This window comes from Oncorhynchus mykiss, chromosome 5 (genome assembly GCF_013265735.2).
Source record: "Oncorhynchus mykiss isolate Arlee chromosome 5, USDA_OmykA_1.1, whole genome shotgun sequence".
NCBI classification, from domain to species: Eukaryota; Metazoa; Chordata; class Actinopteri; order Salmoniformes; family Salmonidae; genus Oncorhynchus; species Oncorhynchus mykiss.
In genome coordinates, this window is record NC_048569.1 from 93,104,915 (window position 1) to 93,118,924 (window position 14,010).

Sequence of the window (14,010 nt, forward strand, 5' to 3'; positions counted from 1 at the left end):
CTTGAGAAACATTTGCTGAGTCCATAACAGAATCTGCTTCTGAACAAAGCAGTGTTTTACAGCCCTATCGTAGTGAGTGTGTGAACTATACAGCAATTATATGATGTGCGCACACACACACACACACCACCACCCCCCCCCCCCCCCCCCCCCCCCCCCCCTCAGGACGGGATTGGATAATAGTCTTAAAGGAAGTGGGTTATGGGATAAGTTAGAGGTTTGTGGTTGCTGCCGTAAGATAACCTTACCCAAACACACAAAGACAGGTCTACACTGGTGGAACTAGAAGGGAGGGGGGGGGGGGGGGGTCAATGCTACCCTTCACCTGTGCCACTGCCCTGACATGGTATCTAGGGTTGGATCGTGTCAGTCTTCCTGTCTGGGGCACAACTAACTACCACTGCCCTGACATGGTATGGTATCTAGGGTTGGACCGTGTCAGTCTCCCTGTCTGTGGCACAACTAACTACCACTGCCCTGACATGGTATCTAGGGTTGGAGCAGGCAGCCTAGTGGTTAGAGCAGGCAGCCTAGTGGTTAGAGCAGGCAGCCTAGTGGTTAGAGCAGGTAGCCTAGTGGTTAGAGCAGGTAGCCTAGTGGTTAGAGCAGGTAGCCTAGTGGTTAGAGCGTTGGGCAGGTAGCCTAGTGGTTAGAGCGTTGGGCAGGTAGCCTAGTGGTTAGAGCGTTGGGCAGGTAGCCTAGTGGTTAGAGCGTTGGGCAGGTAGCCTAGTGGTTAGAGCGTTGGGCAGGTAGCCTAGTGGTTAGAGTGTTGGGCCGGTAGCCTAGTGGTTAGAGCGTTGGGCAGGTAGCCTAGTGGTTAGAGCGTTGGGCAGGTAGCCTAGTGGTTAGAGCGTTGGGCAGGTAGCCTAGTGGTTAGAGCGTTGGGCAGGTAGCCTAGTGGTTAGAGCGTTGGGCCGGTAGCCTAGTGGTTAGAGCGTTGGGCCAGTAATCGGAAGGTTGCTGGATCAAATCCCCAAGCTGACAAGGTAAAAATCTTCCCCTGAGCAATATACAGAACTAAGTCAAAGGCTCAGACACACCAACTCATCCAAGGGCCCCTCCCCACTTGAACCACCCTCCACACTGTTCCCCGGGCGCCGAAGACATGGGTGTTCTTTAATGGAAGCCTCTCCTACATAATCCAGGTAGAATCAGGAATTCCCCAGGCCAGAGTTTCTATGTAAGCGGATGACTCAACTCTATGCCGAAGACGTGGATGTTAATTAAAAGGCAGCCCCCCCTCACCTCTCTGATTCAGAGGGGTTGGGTTGAATGCGGAAGACACATTTCAACTGCATAAATTCAGTTGGACAACTGACTATGTATCCCCCTTTCCCTAAATAGATCTCTCTCCAGACTGTCAGACAGACCAAAGCAGTGAGATCATGTAGGGGAGTACAGTGGAAAATAGAGAAGTTACTGTCAGAATATGTGTACACCCCCTATAACACTCCTGTCCTTCATCCTCTCAGACCAAGTATTCCCCGCTGGCCAACTACAGGCCATAGCCAAGGTAAGAATGCAACAGAAAGACTCTGCTCTCCCTTCCCAACCCCACAGACCCCAGCCCGTGCTGCTATGTGCTCAGGATGGGACGACAGTCACAGCGTTCTGGGTGAGATAAACATTTCCTGGTTGAGGTCACTGGCTATGGACAATAAAGGCGATTAACAAACGGGTGTGAATCTCTCTCTCTCTATGTGAGCCTGCCTTCCTGTAAGTAGATGATTAGGTGGTCTAGAATAGAGTAGCTGGTAGCTACCCCTTTCGGCCACTAGTTGGCGCTAATATTTACCCCCCAGCGTCATAGAAAGGCCAAAGCCTGCGCTAAAAAAAAACAATCTACTGTCCAACTGAGATTCTTCTGGGTAACCTTTTTCTCATTGAGGAGGCACGTGATATGATGGCTTGTGGCCTGTGTGTGTGCTGGTTCTTCTATCCTTGTGGGGACCTAAAATACCCAAAAGCCCCCCAAAACAAGACAAATGTTCCTCGTTGGGACAAAGGAGATTTTAAGCTCAGGGGATAGGGGTTAAGTTTAGGGTTTGGGTAAAGAAAATAAGATTTTGAATGGAAATTAATTTTAGGTCCCCACGAGGATAGAACAAAACGTGTGTGTGGGTAGTGTGGGTTTAGCCTGAATAAACACATATATATATATATATACACACATATATACATACATACATACATACATACATACATACACACACACACACACACACACACACACACACACACACACACACACACACACACACACACACACACACACACACACACACACACACACACACACACACACACACACACACACACACACACACATATATATATATAAAAAATATTTAAAAATCGTGTCGAGGTGTCTCGCCAAGAGGAAAAGAGGAGAGAATGATTGATTAGCGGTATGTATCAGGTCTCTCCTGACAGTCTCTCCTGACAGTCTCTCCTGACAGTCTCTCCTGACAGTCTCTCCTGACAGTCTCTCCTGACAGTCTCTCCTGACAGTCTCCGGCAAGTTGTAGGTGTGGGATAAACAGAACAGTGGTGAAACATGGACTGGAGGTCTGAGAGTAAAGCAGGCTCTCCTGTGTGGTGTTGTTGGCTCTTTCGTAATGCAAAAGAGACTTTGGTCTCTATGAGAATTCCCCTGCCTAAATAAAGGGTAAATACTCTAGGATTGAGCAGCAAACCATTGGAGGGCTAGCGTTGGAGGGCTAGCGTTGGAGGGCTAGCGTTGGAGGGCTAGCGTTGGAGGGCTAGCGTTGGAGGGCTAGCGATGAAGGCCTAGCGATGAAGGCCTAGACTGCCTCACCTGTCTCATGAGCTCCTCCTGGCGTCTCTGGATCCTCTCTCTCTCCAGCTGGATGCGCTGCAGCCTCATCTTCTGCTGGGTACTGACAACCACGCCCAGGGGACTGGACAGACTCATCATCCCAGCCTGGGAGCTCTGCTGCTGGGGGAGGGAGCCAGGTGAACCCAAGGCCTGGGCCTGTTGGGGCTGCTGCTGGGTGTGTTGCAGGTGCTGCTGGTGGTGGTGTTGGGACATCACTATGGAAGGAGAGACAGAGAGAAGGGAGGGGGGTTGTTATCCGGGCTAGAAAACAATTCCAGTGGAGAACAAAGACAAAAAAGGTGAGAGGCTTTAAGAGGCTTTTTTAAAAAATTTTTAAAGCTGATAGTAATGTGATAGTACTGTGTACATATCAGCACAGTCAGACTAACTACAGGTCTAGTCAAATCAGGTGAACAGGAGCGGATTCTGAAAACTGAGCTTGGCTCATTAGCTCCACATCACCTCTTTTTCACACCACTGCTCTGGGAAAGAGCCAGAGTCCAGATAGTGAGTCAGTGTCGAGATGGATCACCCAGCTGACTGAAGGTTGATTTATGTTTCCGTGGTAACGTGGACTCTTAACTTTGTAGCTCCTTGCTGAAACAAGGTGTTGTATTATGTAGGACGGTCTGACTGACTAAAATAAATCTTTGGGTCGATCGAGTTGTTTGTTCTTTCAACCAATCGATTGGTAGAAAATTGTAAAAACCTGTATTTTCCATATAGACACAGCCTATGTGTTTTAATCAAATCAACTATATGCACTGAACTTGTCTGATGCTTTAAGCGCAGTGTTTGATGAAATAATTAAGGACACACAAATGACTAGAGGGTGTCCGACAGCAATTGATTTGAATGTGCCGAGCCGGGCTCAGAATGCGCTGTGTTAAACACAAAAAAAAGACAGCGAGTGACCTGTTGTCTCTCTCTCCTCCCTGCTGCAGCGACCACCACAGATCATCAACAGTGTTTATAGTGTTGTCTCTCTCTCTCTCCTCCCTGCTGCAGCGACCACCACAGAACATCAACAGTGTTTATAGTGTTGTCTCTCTCCTCCCTGCTGCAGCGACCACCACAGAACATCAACAGTGTTTATAGTGTTGTCTCTCTCTCTCTCCTCCCTGCTGCAGCGACCACCACAGAACATCAACAGTGTTTATAGTGTTGTCTCTCTCTCCTCCCTGCTGCAGCGACCACCACAGAACATCAACAGTGTTTATAGTGTTGTCTCTCTCTCTCTCCTCCCTGCTGCAGCGACCACCACAGAACATCAACAGTGTTTATAGTGTTGTCTCTCTCTCCTCCCTGCTGCAGCGACCACCACAGAACATCAACAGTGTTTATAGTGTTGTCTCTCTCTCTCCTCCCTGCTGCAGCGACCACCACAGAACATCAACAGTGTTTATAGTGTTGTCTCTCTCTCTCCTTCCTGCTGCAGCGACCACCACAGAACATCAACAGTGTTTATAGTGTTGTCTCTCTCTCTCCTTCCTGCTGCAGCGACCACCACAGAACATCAACAGTGTTTATAGTGTTGTCTCTCTCTCTCTCCTCCCTGCTGCAGCGACCACCACATAACATCAACAGTGTTTATAGTGTTGTCTCTCTCTCCTCCCTGCTGCAGCGACCACCACAGAACATCAACAGTGTTTATAGTGTTGTCTCTCTCTCTCTCCTTCCTGCTGCAGCGACCACCACAGAACATCAACAGTGTTTATAGTGTTGTCTCTCTCTCTCTCCTCCCTGCTGCAGCGACCACCACATAACATCAACAGTGTTTATAGTGTTGTCTCCCTCTCCTCCCTGCTGCAGCGACCACCACAGATCTCTCTCTCTCCTCCCTGCTGCAGCGACCACCACAGAACATCAACAGTGTTTATAGTGTTGTCTCTCTCTCCTCCCTGATGCAGTGACCACCACAGAACATCAACAGTGTTTATAGTGTTGTCTCTCTCTCCTCCCTGCTGCAGCGACCACCACAGAACATCAACAGTGTTTATAGTGTTGTCTCTCTCTCTCTCCTCCCTGCTGCAGCGACCACCACAGATCATCAACAGTGTTTATAGTGTTGTCTCTCTCTCCTCCCTGCTGCAGCGACCACCACAGAACATCAACAGTGTTTATAGTGTTGTCTCTCTCTCTCTCCTCCCTGCTGCAGCGACCACCACAGATCATCAACAGTGTTTATAGTGTTGTCTCTCTCTCCTCCCTGCTGCAGCGACCACCACAGATCTCTCTCTCTCCTCCCTGCTGCAGCGACCACCACAGAACATCAACAGTGTTTATGGACAGCCATTTCTGACCGAAAAAGTTCTGTTACAGAAATCTCTCATTTGTTGAGGGAAAACCCTTGGTCTCGTTACGTGGACACATGTAAGCATCGCATGCACGCTACCAATAGGGCCTGACCTATAGCATAATCACATCAATAAATGGGCTATAACAAACTCCGAACACCATAACATGACAGCAAAATGGATGCATAGGACGTGACAAAAACTCAAAAACGGGGGGGGAAGTCAGATATATGGAATAAATTTGACTAGTTGTGGAAAATACTGGAGATCAACAAAAAGTGCATATTATGTATAACAGCTGCTGTTAGATTACAATATTTATTTTTCTAACTGTTTGGAACAACGTAAAAAAAAAAAGACTAAATAAATGTCCTGTAAGTTTAAAAAAATAATAATGATAATTTAAAAGCCAATATTACAGCAAAGACTAAAAAAACAGTCGCTCGTAAAATTTAAATTACCGACATGGAATGAGAAATGTATTGTTTTAACGCTAGTTATTATAAGGATTGCTTTATTATTTTACAACTAAAATGTTTGATTGCGAGGTGAGGAGGTGAGGAGGCGAGGAGGTGAGGAGGTGAGGAGGCGAGGAGGTGAGGAGGCGAGGAGGCGAGGAGCTGAGGAAGCGAGGAGAAAATGTGCAGTTTAAAATAAAAATATAAATGTTTACTTTTCGAACGGTTATGGTGACCGTAGCAGAATACGAAAAGCCAAGGTCTGTGCTCGCATACTCCCTAAAGGCCTTCGCCAACATTACTGTTATTTTTCCCCCTCTTGAGCCACCGTAGCAACATAGCCAGAAAACCATTCCTCAAAATTGTCTGAATTATTCCAAGATAAATCAAGAAATCTTTCATTCATTTTTGACGTTTTAGTCAAGTAATTTTACACCAAACTAAGATGTTTGGTAGAGTATTTCTCTAGTGAAAAAAAAAATAGGCACAAAATGATGAAGGGGTTGTGGACTTCAGCTACCCTAAAAACAACCGGAAAAAATACCAGCCGAAGAAACCAAGACAAACAAAAGCATCAAAAAAACGTGTCAATTTATGCGCAAACTCTTTCAACTGGGAAGCTTTACTGACATCCAAAATGGCATGACCTTACAAACACACACAGTGTATGTGTTCACACACACACACACACACACACCGATGCTACTTCAGATGTAAACAGTGAACAGAGATTACGCAGTCTGCCAAAACACTGAAATAACCTGACCAAGCTCTCACTGTAAACAGAGCCTCAGCCACGTACTCTAAAAGCACACCAGCAATATGGATAGACTACTGCTGCTGTGTTTAAGAGAAAGCAGATGGTCAGATTAGAGACTAACCCCCAGCAATAGCATCCAGACTTTGTTATTCCAGACAACAGCTAAAAAAAAAAAAATTCAAAAGGGGACCATTACGGTTATATTTAGAAAAACTAAACCAAATCAGAGAGCATTGATTTGGGGACATGACTACAGTCTTCAGCCAGGTAATCATCTGATCATTCTACTGAAGACTACTAAATCATTATCAAGCAGTAATGGGTTGTCTTTGTTACCAGCGGTCGTTAATAATTAGCTAAAAGCTAGCCCCTCATGACCGATTCAAATTCAGTGTGAATACATAGAACCCCCCCCCCCCATAGAGCCACACCACTCTACAAAGTCGCCCAGACGGTTCATCCCCCCCCCCCCCCCCCCATTACATGCTCCAGTGTGAGCCGAGCCCACACCAACCCCAGTAGCACAGCTCTGGGGTCTGTACACCCCACCCCCCTGCATCTCATATTTCCTGGTCTTCCACTCTGACATTTCTGCCTGCCCCAACAGGTAGTTTTTACTAGGCAGTCCCTTCGCCTGTTGGCTACTCTATACCTAGGCCCTGGAACATATCTAGGCCCTCCGACATGGATTTGCCCCAAACACAACACATTTTATTCAGGACAAAATAGTTTATTTGCAAACAGGCTGCATGTTTTGGAATATTTAAATTCTGTACAGGTTTCCTTCTGTCATTTAGGTTAGTATTGTGGAATAACTAAAATGTTGTTGATCCCTCCTCAGTTATCTCCTATCACAGCCATTCAACTCTAACTGTTTGGCCTCATGGTGAAATCCCTTAGCGGTTTCCTTCCTCTCCGGCAACTGAGTTAGGAAGGGTGCCTGTATCTTTGGAGCATCTACCAATGGGTGCCCTTCTTTGCAAACCACTGGAAATCCTCCCAGGTCTTCGTAGTTGAATCTGTGAAATTCACTACTCGACTGAGGGACCTTACAGATAATTGAATGTGTAGAGTACAGAGATTGGGTAGTGATTCAAATATCATGTTTAAGCACTATTATTGCACACAGAGTGAGTCCATCGCAACTTGTGATTTGTTAAGCACATTTTTACTCCTGAACTTATTGAGGCTTGACATAACAAAGGGTTGATTGAATAAATGACAAGACATTTCATCTTTAATGAATTTGTAAACATAATTCCACTTTGACATTATGTGTTTGGGTTTGTAATTCATGTTAAATTCAGGCTATAACAAAATGTGGAAAAGGTCAAGGTCAAGGTGAATACAAGGTGAAGACACTGTATGTAAAGACCAGATTGAATTGAGAATAATCTGATGGGTGAGAATACACTTGTGACTCATGCCCGACATGCAGTCTAAGGAAAGAAACAGCACATGCTTTTTTTGTGCAACTTTTTCAAATTAAAAATCATGCAACATTTAGCCTAACCTATTTTATTTATTTATTTTTATTTCACTAGGCAAGTCAGTTAAGAACAAATTCTTATTTTCAATGACGACCTAGGAACTGCCTTGTTCAGGGGCAGAACGACAGATTTGTATCTTGTCAGCTCGGGGATTTGAACTTGCAACCTTTTGGTTACTAGTCCAACTCTCTAACCACTAGGCTGCCCCAAAGCAGATGGTCAGATTAGAGACTATATGTTTTGATAATGTTCACGTCACAACTGAAGTAGCCAAATAACTCTAAACTCCTAGCCTATAAGCCTTAGACGAGAGGTCTGCACGGGACCCATGTTTTGGTACATTGCCCATCCGCTCCCGCAAGATTACTGACGGCGCCGGCAGCGTTTTTTTGTTGCCAACATCCAATGAGTTCATAAGACATTTGCTGTTTTGAATTAAAGTCCTTTTATTGAAACAAACTCCAGTGTAAACAAACTAATTTGAAGCAGCACAGACAAAAAGTCCCTGCAAGACAGAATACATTTATTTTTGGGGGGGGGGGGGGGGGGACGAGTTCACCTTGTAAACTTTCCAAAATCATCTAAACTTGAACTGTCAGTAAGGAAAAGGCATCTGATAGGCTGACTTGCGCCCAATCACAAGCCATTGTTTCGTTGCCTTTAGAATATGATTAACAGCATGGTTTCCAGTGGGAACCTCAAGCTTTTAGAATTCATCACAAGTGACCACAGGCTCAAATCACATTGGAGAATTGTTTTTGCCACCACTACTGTTTGAAGCAGGCGCGTGATCCAGTGAGCCCCAGTTAGAGTAGAGACACAAGCAGCCAGAATACGAGCAAAAGGAATTCATGTGATAGATGTGTGGTTTTATACACAATTCACAACGCATTTACAACCCTCACGTAACACATTTACAACCATTCTGAAATAATTCCAAGGACTAAAATAATATTTAATCCCGAATTAGTCTTTCTGACCAACCGCTGCCCGCCCGCAGCATGAACCATTCCGATCACGCCGCCGCACACTTCTCTGTCGGGTCCCACGGGAGACGCGGGAGTCCCATGTAGGGCCCTATCTAGGACCCCTGGAACAGGGTTGGAGAGCACATAGCCTACAGCCTAGGCAAACATCTTCTTATAACTGGCCACTATTTAAAAAGAGGATCCCAGTTCTCATGCTGCTATATTTTATTGCTACAACATTTTTTTTTTTTACACAACCGGTGTAGCCTAGATAGCATTTAAAAAAAGGTAAGGGCAGGCTGCACTTCCTCCATTTATAATTAGAGGCTTTGGGTGTTGCTTTTGTGGGCCATTCTGAATAAAAAATTATTCCACTGTCGCAGCCGGCCGCGACCGGGAGGTCCGTGGGGCGACGCACAATTGGCCTAGCGTCGTCCGGGTTAGGGAGGGTTTGGCCGGTAGGGATATCTTTGTCTCATCGCGCACTAGTGACTCCTGTGGCGGGCCGGGCGCAGTGCACGCTGACCCGGTCGCTAGGTGCATGGTGTTTCCTCCGACACATTGGTGCGACTGGCTTCCAGGTTGGATGCGCTCTGTGTTAAGAAGCAGTGCGGCTTGGTTGGGTTGTGTTTCTGAGGACGTGTGACTCTCGACCTTTGTCTCTCCCGAGCCCGTACGGGAGTTGTAGCGATGAGACAAGAAAGTAACTACTAACAATTGGATACCACGAAATTGGGGAGAAAAAGGAGGGTAAAATAATTTAAACAAAATAAATAAATAATAATAAATGACTCCACACATATTAGTAGGCTAAATAAATACCAGATTAAATTGAGAATAGTCAGACGGGGAAGATTATCATCAAGTGCTTGTTAAGTTGTGAATGACAGACTGATGAAGTGTGTACAGCTGTTGTAAGAAACATGAGCAGAGCGCATACCTTTCATGTGCCTTTTTTCTTATCAGCATTAGAGTCCCATCATGCAGCCTTACAATTGTAATACAAATCTAAAAACACACACAGCCCAACGCTTGTAGAACAACTAAAATTACATAAATAACTAAATGTGGAGGTAAAAAAAGGCACATGGCACAGACAGTCTGGTGATTTCACTGTGGAGACACTTTCCCCCTCTCAGGACCTCTGTTTGCCCTTTCCCTCCATCTCACAATCCTCTGCCTCCTCTCTTCGCCCTCTCCCTTTCCCTCCCTCTCACAATCCTCTGCCTCCTCTCTTCGCCCTCTCCCTCCCTCTCACAGTCCTCTGCCTCCTCTCTTCGCCCTCTCCCTCCATCTCACATTCCTCTGCCTCCTCTCTTCGCCCTCTCCCTTTCCCTCCCTCTCACAGTCCTCTGCCTCCTCTCTTCGCCCTCTCCCTCCATCTCACAATCCTTTGCCTCCTCTCTTCGCCCTCTCCCTCCATCTCACATTCCTCTGCCTCCTCTCTTCGCCCTCTCCCTTTCCCTCCATCTCACAGTCTTCTGCCTCCTCTCTTCGCCCTCTCCCTCCATCTCACAATCCTTTGCCTCCTCTCTTCGCCCTCTCCCTCCATCTCACATTCCTCTGCCTCCTCTCTTCGCCCTCTCCCTTTCCCTCCATCTCACAGTCTTCTGCCTCCTCTCTTCGCCCTCTCCCTCCATCTCACATTCCTCTGCCTCCTCTCTTCGCCCTCTCCCTTTCCCTCCATCTCACAGTCCTCTGCCTCCTCTCTTCGCCCTCTCCCTCCATCTCACAGTCCTTTGCCTCCTCTCTTCGCCCTCTCCCTCCATCTCACAGTCCTTTGCCTCCTCTCTTCGCCCTCTCCCTCCATCTCACAGTCCTTTCCCTCCTCTCTTCGCCCTCCCCCTTTCCCTCCTCTCTTCGCCCTCCCCCTTTCTCTCCATCTCTTCGCCCTCCCCCTTTCCCTCCATCTCTTCGCCCTCCCCCTTTCCCTCCATCTCTTCGCCCTCCCCCTCTTTCCTTGGCAGTTCAGTGTGTCTCTCTCCCCATCTGTCAGCTGGACTTGAAGTCTGGATGAAGAGCAAAGGAACCTACATAGTTTACCTACCCTCAACACAGACTCAACGTGTGTGTGTGTGTGGGGGGGGGGGGGGGGGGGGCTGAATTTATGATTTCACCTTTTCTATAAAGCAAGACATTTATGGACCACAAGGTTTTCCTCAGAGACCCCTATTGTTACATCACGTACTTCACAATTGGGGAAAATACCCATCCGTGATCTTCCTATTAAACTCAATGATGTAATTCCCGGAGGCTCAATGCACGGCCATTTTGGATACAAAGCTGTTAGTTGCAACAGTCCCCATGTTTGGTGACGGGAGCAGACAGGAAACGCAGGTTATTCTGGAGGAAACTCCGCAGAGTTGTCACTAGCTGGCACAGACACAAAGTAGAAAACTAAATCTGATTTTAAGCCTAACTTTAACCACACTGCTAACCACAATGCCTAACCTTAAATGAAGACCAAAGTGCAAATGTTTGTTTTCATTCATTTTGACAAAAGAGCCAATTTTGACTTTACAGCTGGCCCATCTAGTGCAAATCGATCGGTTCTCCCTGCAGGACAAGACTCATCCCAATAAACGTCAACCTGTACAGGAAAGGCGGCAGGTAGCCTAATGGTTAGAGCATATATTCAAACACATCTAATAGATTATGGAATTATTCCTTGTTTTTATAAAACCAAATAGCCAGAGTAGAGGCATTAGGTTTGGATAGGGGCCAAACAGACAGATGGTATGCATGCAACTGCACACAGAAATACACAGAGCAGCATCTTTAGGGTCGGGTCTGGGACATGGCAGGACACACCCTATCAGGGGAGGCAGAAAACAGACTGCAGTCTGGCCAGATGTGCAGAGCTCCACACGGCCTCAGCCACAAGTAAAATAACACTCCTAAACAACCTCCTGTTCCCCCACCCTCTTCTCTTCTGCTCTCCCTCCCACACTCTTATCCTCCACCTCCTCCTTACCCTCTCTTCCACTCCCTCTCCAAACTCTCCTCGACTTACTCTCCCCACCCTCCTCTTCAAGGCTAGCACTGGGTGTCACACCGACCCGACTACAATGATGGAAAACACATGATCAGAAAGATGAGTTCAACAAAACGACGAGCCAGCAGCCCCTCACAGCTCCCAGTCACGATATCAGGAGAGAGAGAAAAGTTGGGGTAACGGAAAGAGCAGCAGTAAAATAGAGGTGGTAAGGGAGAGTTGAGAGGTAGAGAAAAGGGGAGAGAGCGGTAGAGAAAAGGGGAGAGAGCGGTAGAGAAAAGGGGAGAGAGCGGTAGAGAAAAGGGGAGAGATAGGTAGAGAAAAGGGGAGAGAGCGGTAGAGAAAAGGGGAGAGAGCGGTAGAGAAAAGGGGAGAGAGCGGTAGAGAAAAGGGGAGAGAGAGGTAGAGAAAAGGGGAGAGAGAGGTAGAGAAAAGGGGAGAGAGAGGTAGAGAAAAGGGGAGAGATAGGTAGAGAAACGGGGAGAGAGAGCTAGAGAAAAGGGGAGAGAGAGCTAGAGAAAAGGGGAGAGAGAGCTAGAGAAAAGGGGAGAGAGAGCTAGAGAAAAGGGGAGAGAGCGAGAGAGAGGTAGAGAGAGAGAGAAGGGGGGAGACAGTAAGTTCTAAGTCTTAGTGGGGATGCTCTGCCAACAAAGACCTTCTTGTTTCGTTTACTTCCTAGAAACAGCTGTCCAACAGGGTCAGAGGGAAAAAAAAAACTGGAAAAACTGAAATGCTTCCAGTCTCGAAAATCTGCACTAAAACCTCCACCATCCCCTGGTCCAAACAAGAGCTCCCCAACACACACACAGAGAGCTCCCCAACACACACAGAGCTCCCCAACACACACAGAGCTCCCCAACACACACACAGGGAGCTCCCCAACACACACACACACACAGGGAGCTCCCCAACACACACACACAGAGCTCCCCAACACGCAGAGCTCCCCAACACGCAGAGCTCCCCAACACGCAGAGCTCCCCAACACGCAGAGCTCCCCAACACGCAGAGCTCCCCAACACGCAGCGCTCCCCAACACGCAGCGCTCCCCAACACACAGAGCGCTCCCCAACACACAGAGCGCTCCCCAACACACCGAGCGCTCCCCAACACACGAGCGCTCCCCAACACACCGAGCGCTCCCCAACACACCGAGCGCTCCCCAACACACCGAGCGCTCCCCAACACACCGAGCGCTCCCCAACACACCGAGCGCTCCCCAACACACAGAGCGCTCCCCAACACACAGAGCGCTCCCCAACACACAGAGCGCTCCCCAACACACAGAGCGCTCCCCAACACACAGAGCGCTCCCCAACACACAGAGCTCCAGTTAATATCTGTCAGTGTGCATTACATTTGATAAGAGAGCTTAGAGAGTTCATGTCAAAGTGACACATGTAAGGGGGACAGAGTTTGTGTATACATGCATGCGTGTGGACAGTGGTCAGGGACTAGGCAGGCAGAAGCGCCCACACTCTTCTCACGCACAGGCAGTCTCAGAGGACAACCTCTTGTGCAACAGGAACCCTGTTTGGGTGGCTGGCTGGGGGAGAGAGGGAGTCACAAGTCAGGCCCAAAACTCTTTAAAAGAAAAGGCATAATAACATGAACTATAAGTTAATGTTTTCAATATTCATCAAAATTATGTTTTTTTGTCAACTGTAACAGTAATGTGGTGTTGAAATAACGACCCTATAAAATCTGTGATGTGGAGAACGCGGGCGGAATCACAGAATCCAACAATATACACAAAATAACGTATTGAAACTTATTAGGAAAAATGTATTAATATGAATTAAGAATAAGATAAGACCTAATGCATCAGTATTCGTGTTTTACTTCATCTGTCTGATGAGGCAACGTAGGAAAACTGAACGAAATTAGGGCGTTTTATAGGGCCCTACGATACGTTCCACTCCTAGTGGTTTAAATCAGTCTCCAGGTAGAAAAGTGAACACGTTTTAATCTGATACCAGAGAAACACCACTTAAATTCTCCTTTGCAGTTTTGCCTGGGGTCAGTCTCTTGCCACATCTCTCCAGGGACCTAACAGGCCTGGGTCAGTCTCTTGCCACATCTCTCTATGGACCTAACAGGCCTGGGTCAGTCTCTTGCCACATCTCTCTAGGGACCTAACAGGCCTGGGTCGGTCTCTTGCCACATCTCTCTAGGGACCTAACAGGGTTTTGTGGCGAGTTGG

The 14,010-nt window shown here is 47.3% G+C and overlaps 1 protein-coding gene across 2 annotated transcripts in view; it reads right to left on the reverse strand.

The window, feature by feature from the left end:
• wwtr1 (WW domain containing transcription regulator 1) overlaps positions 1-14,010 on the reverse strand; it is a 64,263-nt gene that overhangs the window by 4,664 nt on the left and 45,589 nt on the right. For both annotated transcript variants that reach the window (XM_021604748.2, XM_021604747.2), the window contains exon 3: positions 2,819-3,054. In XM_021604748.2, the coding sequence (XP_021460423.1) occupies positions 2,819-3,054 (236 nt within the window). The remainder of the gene's footprint in view (positions 1-2,818; positions 3,055-14,010) is intronic.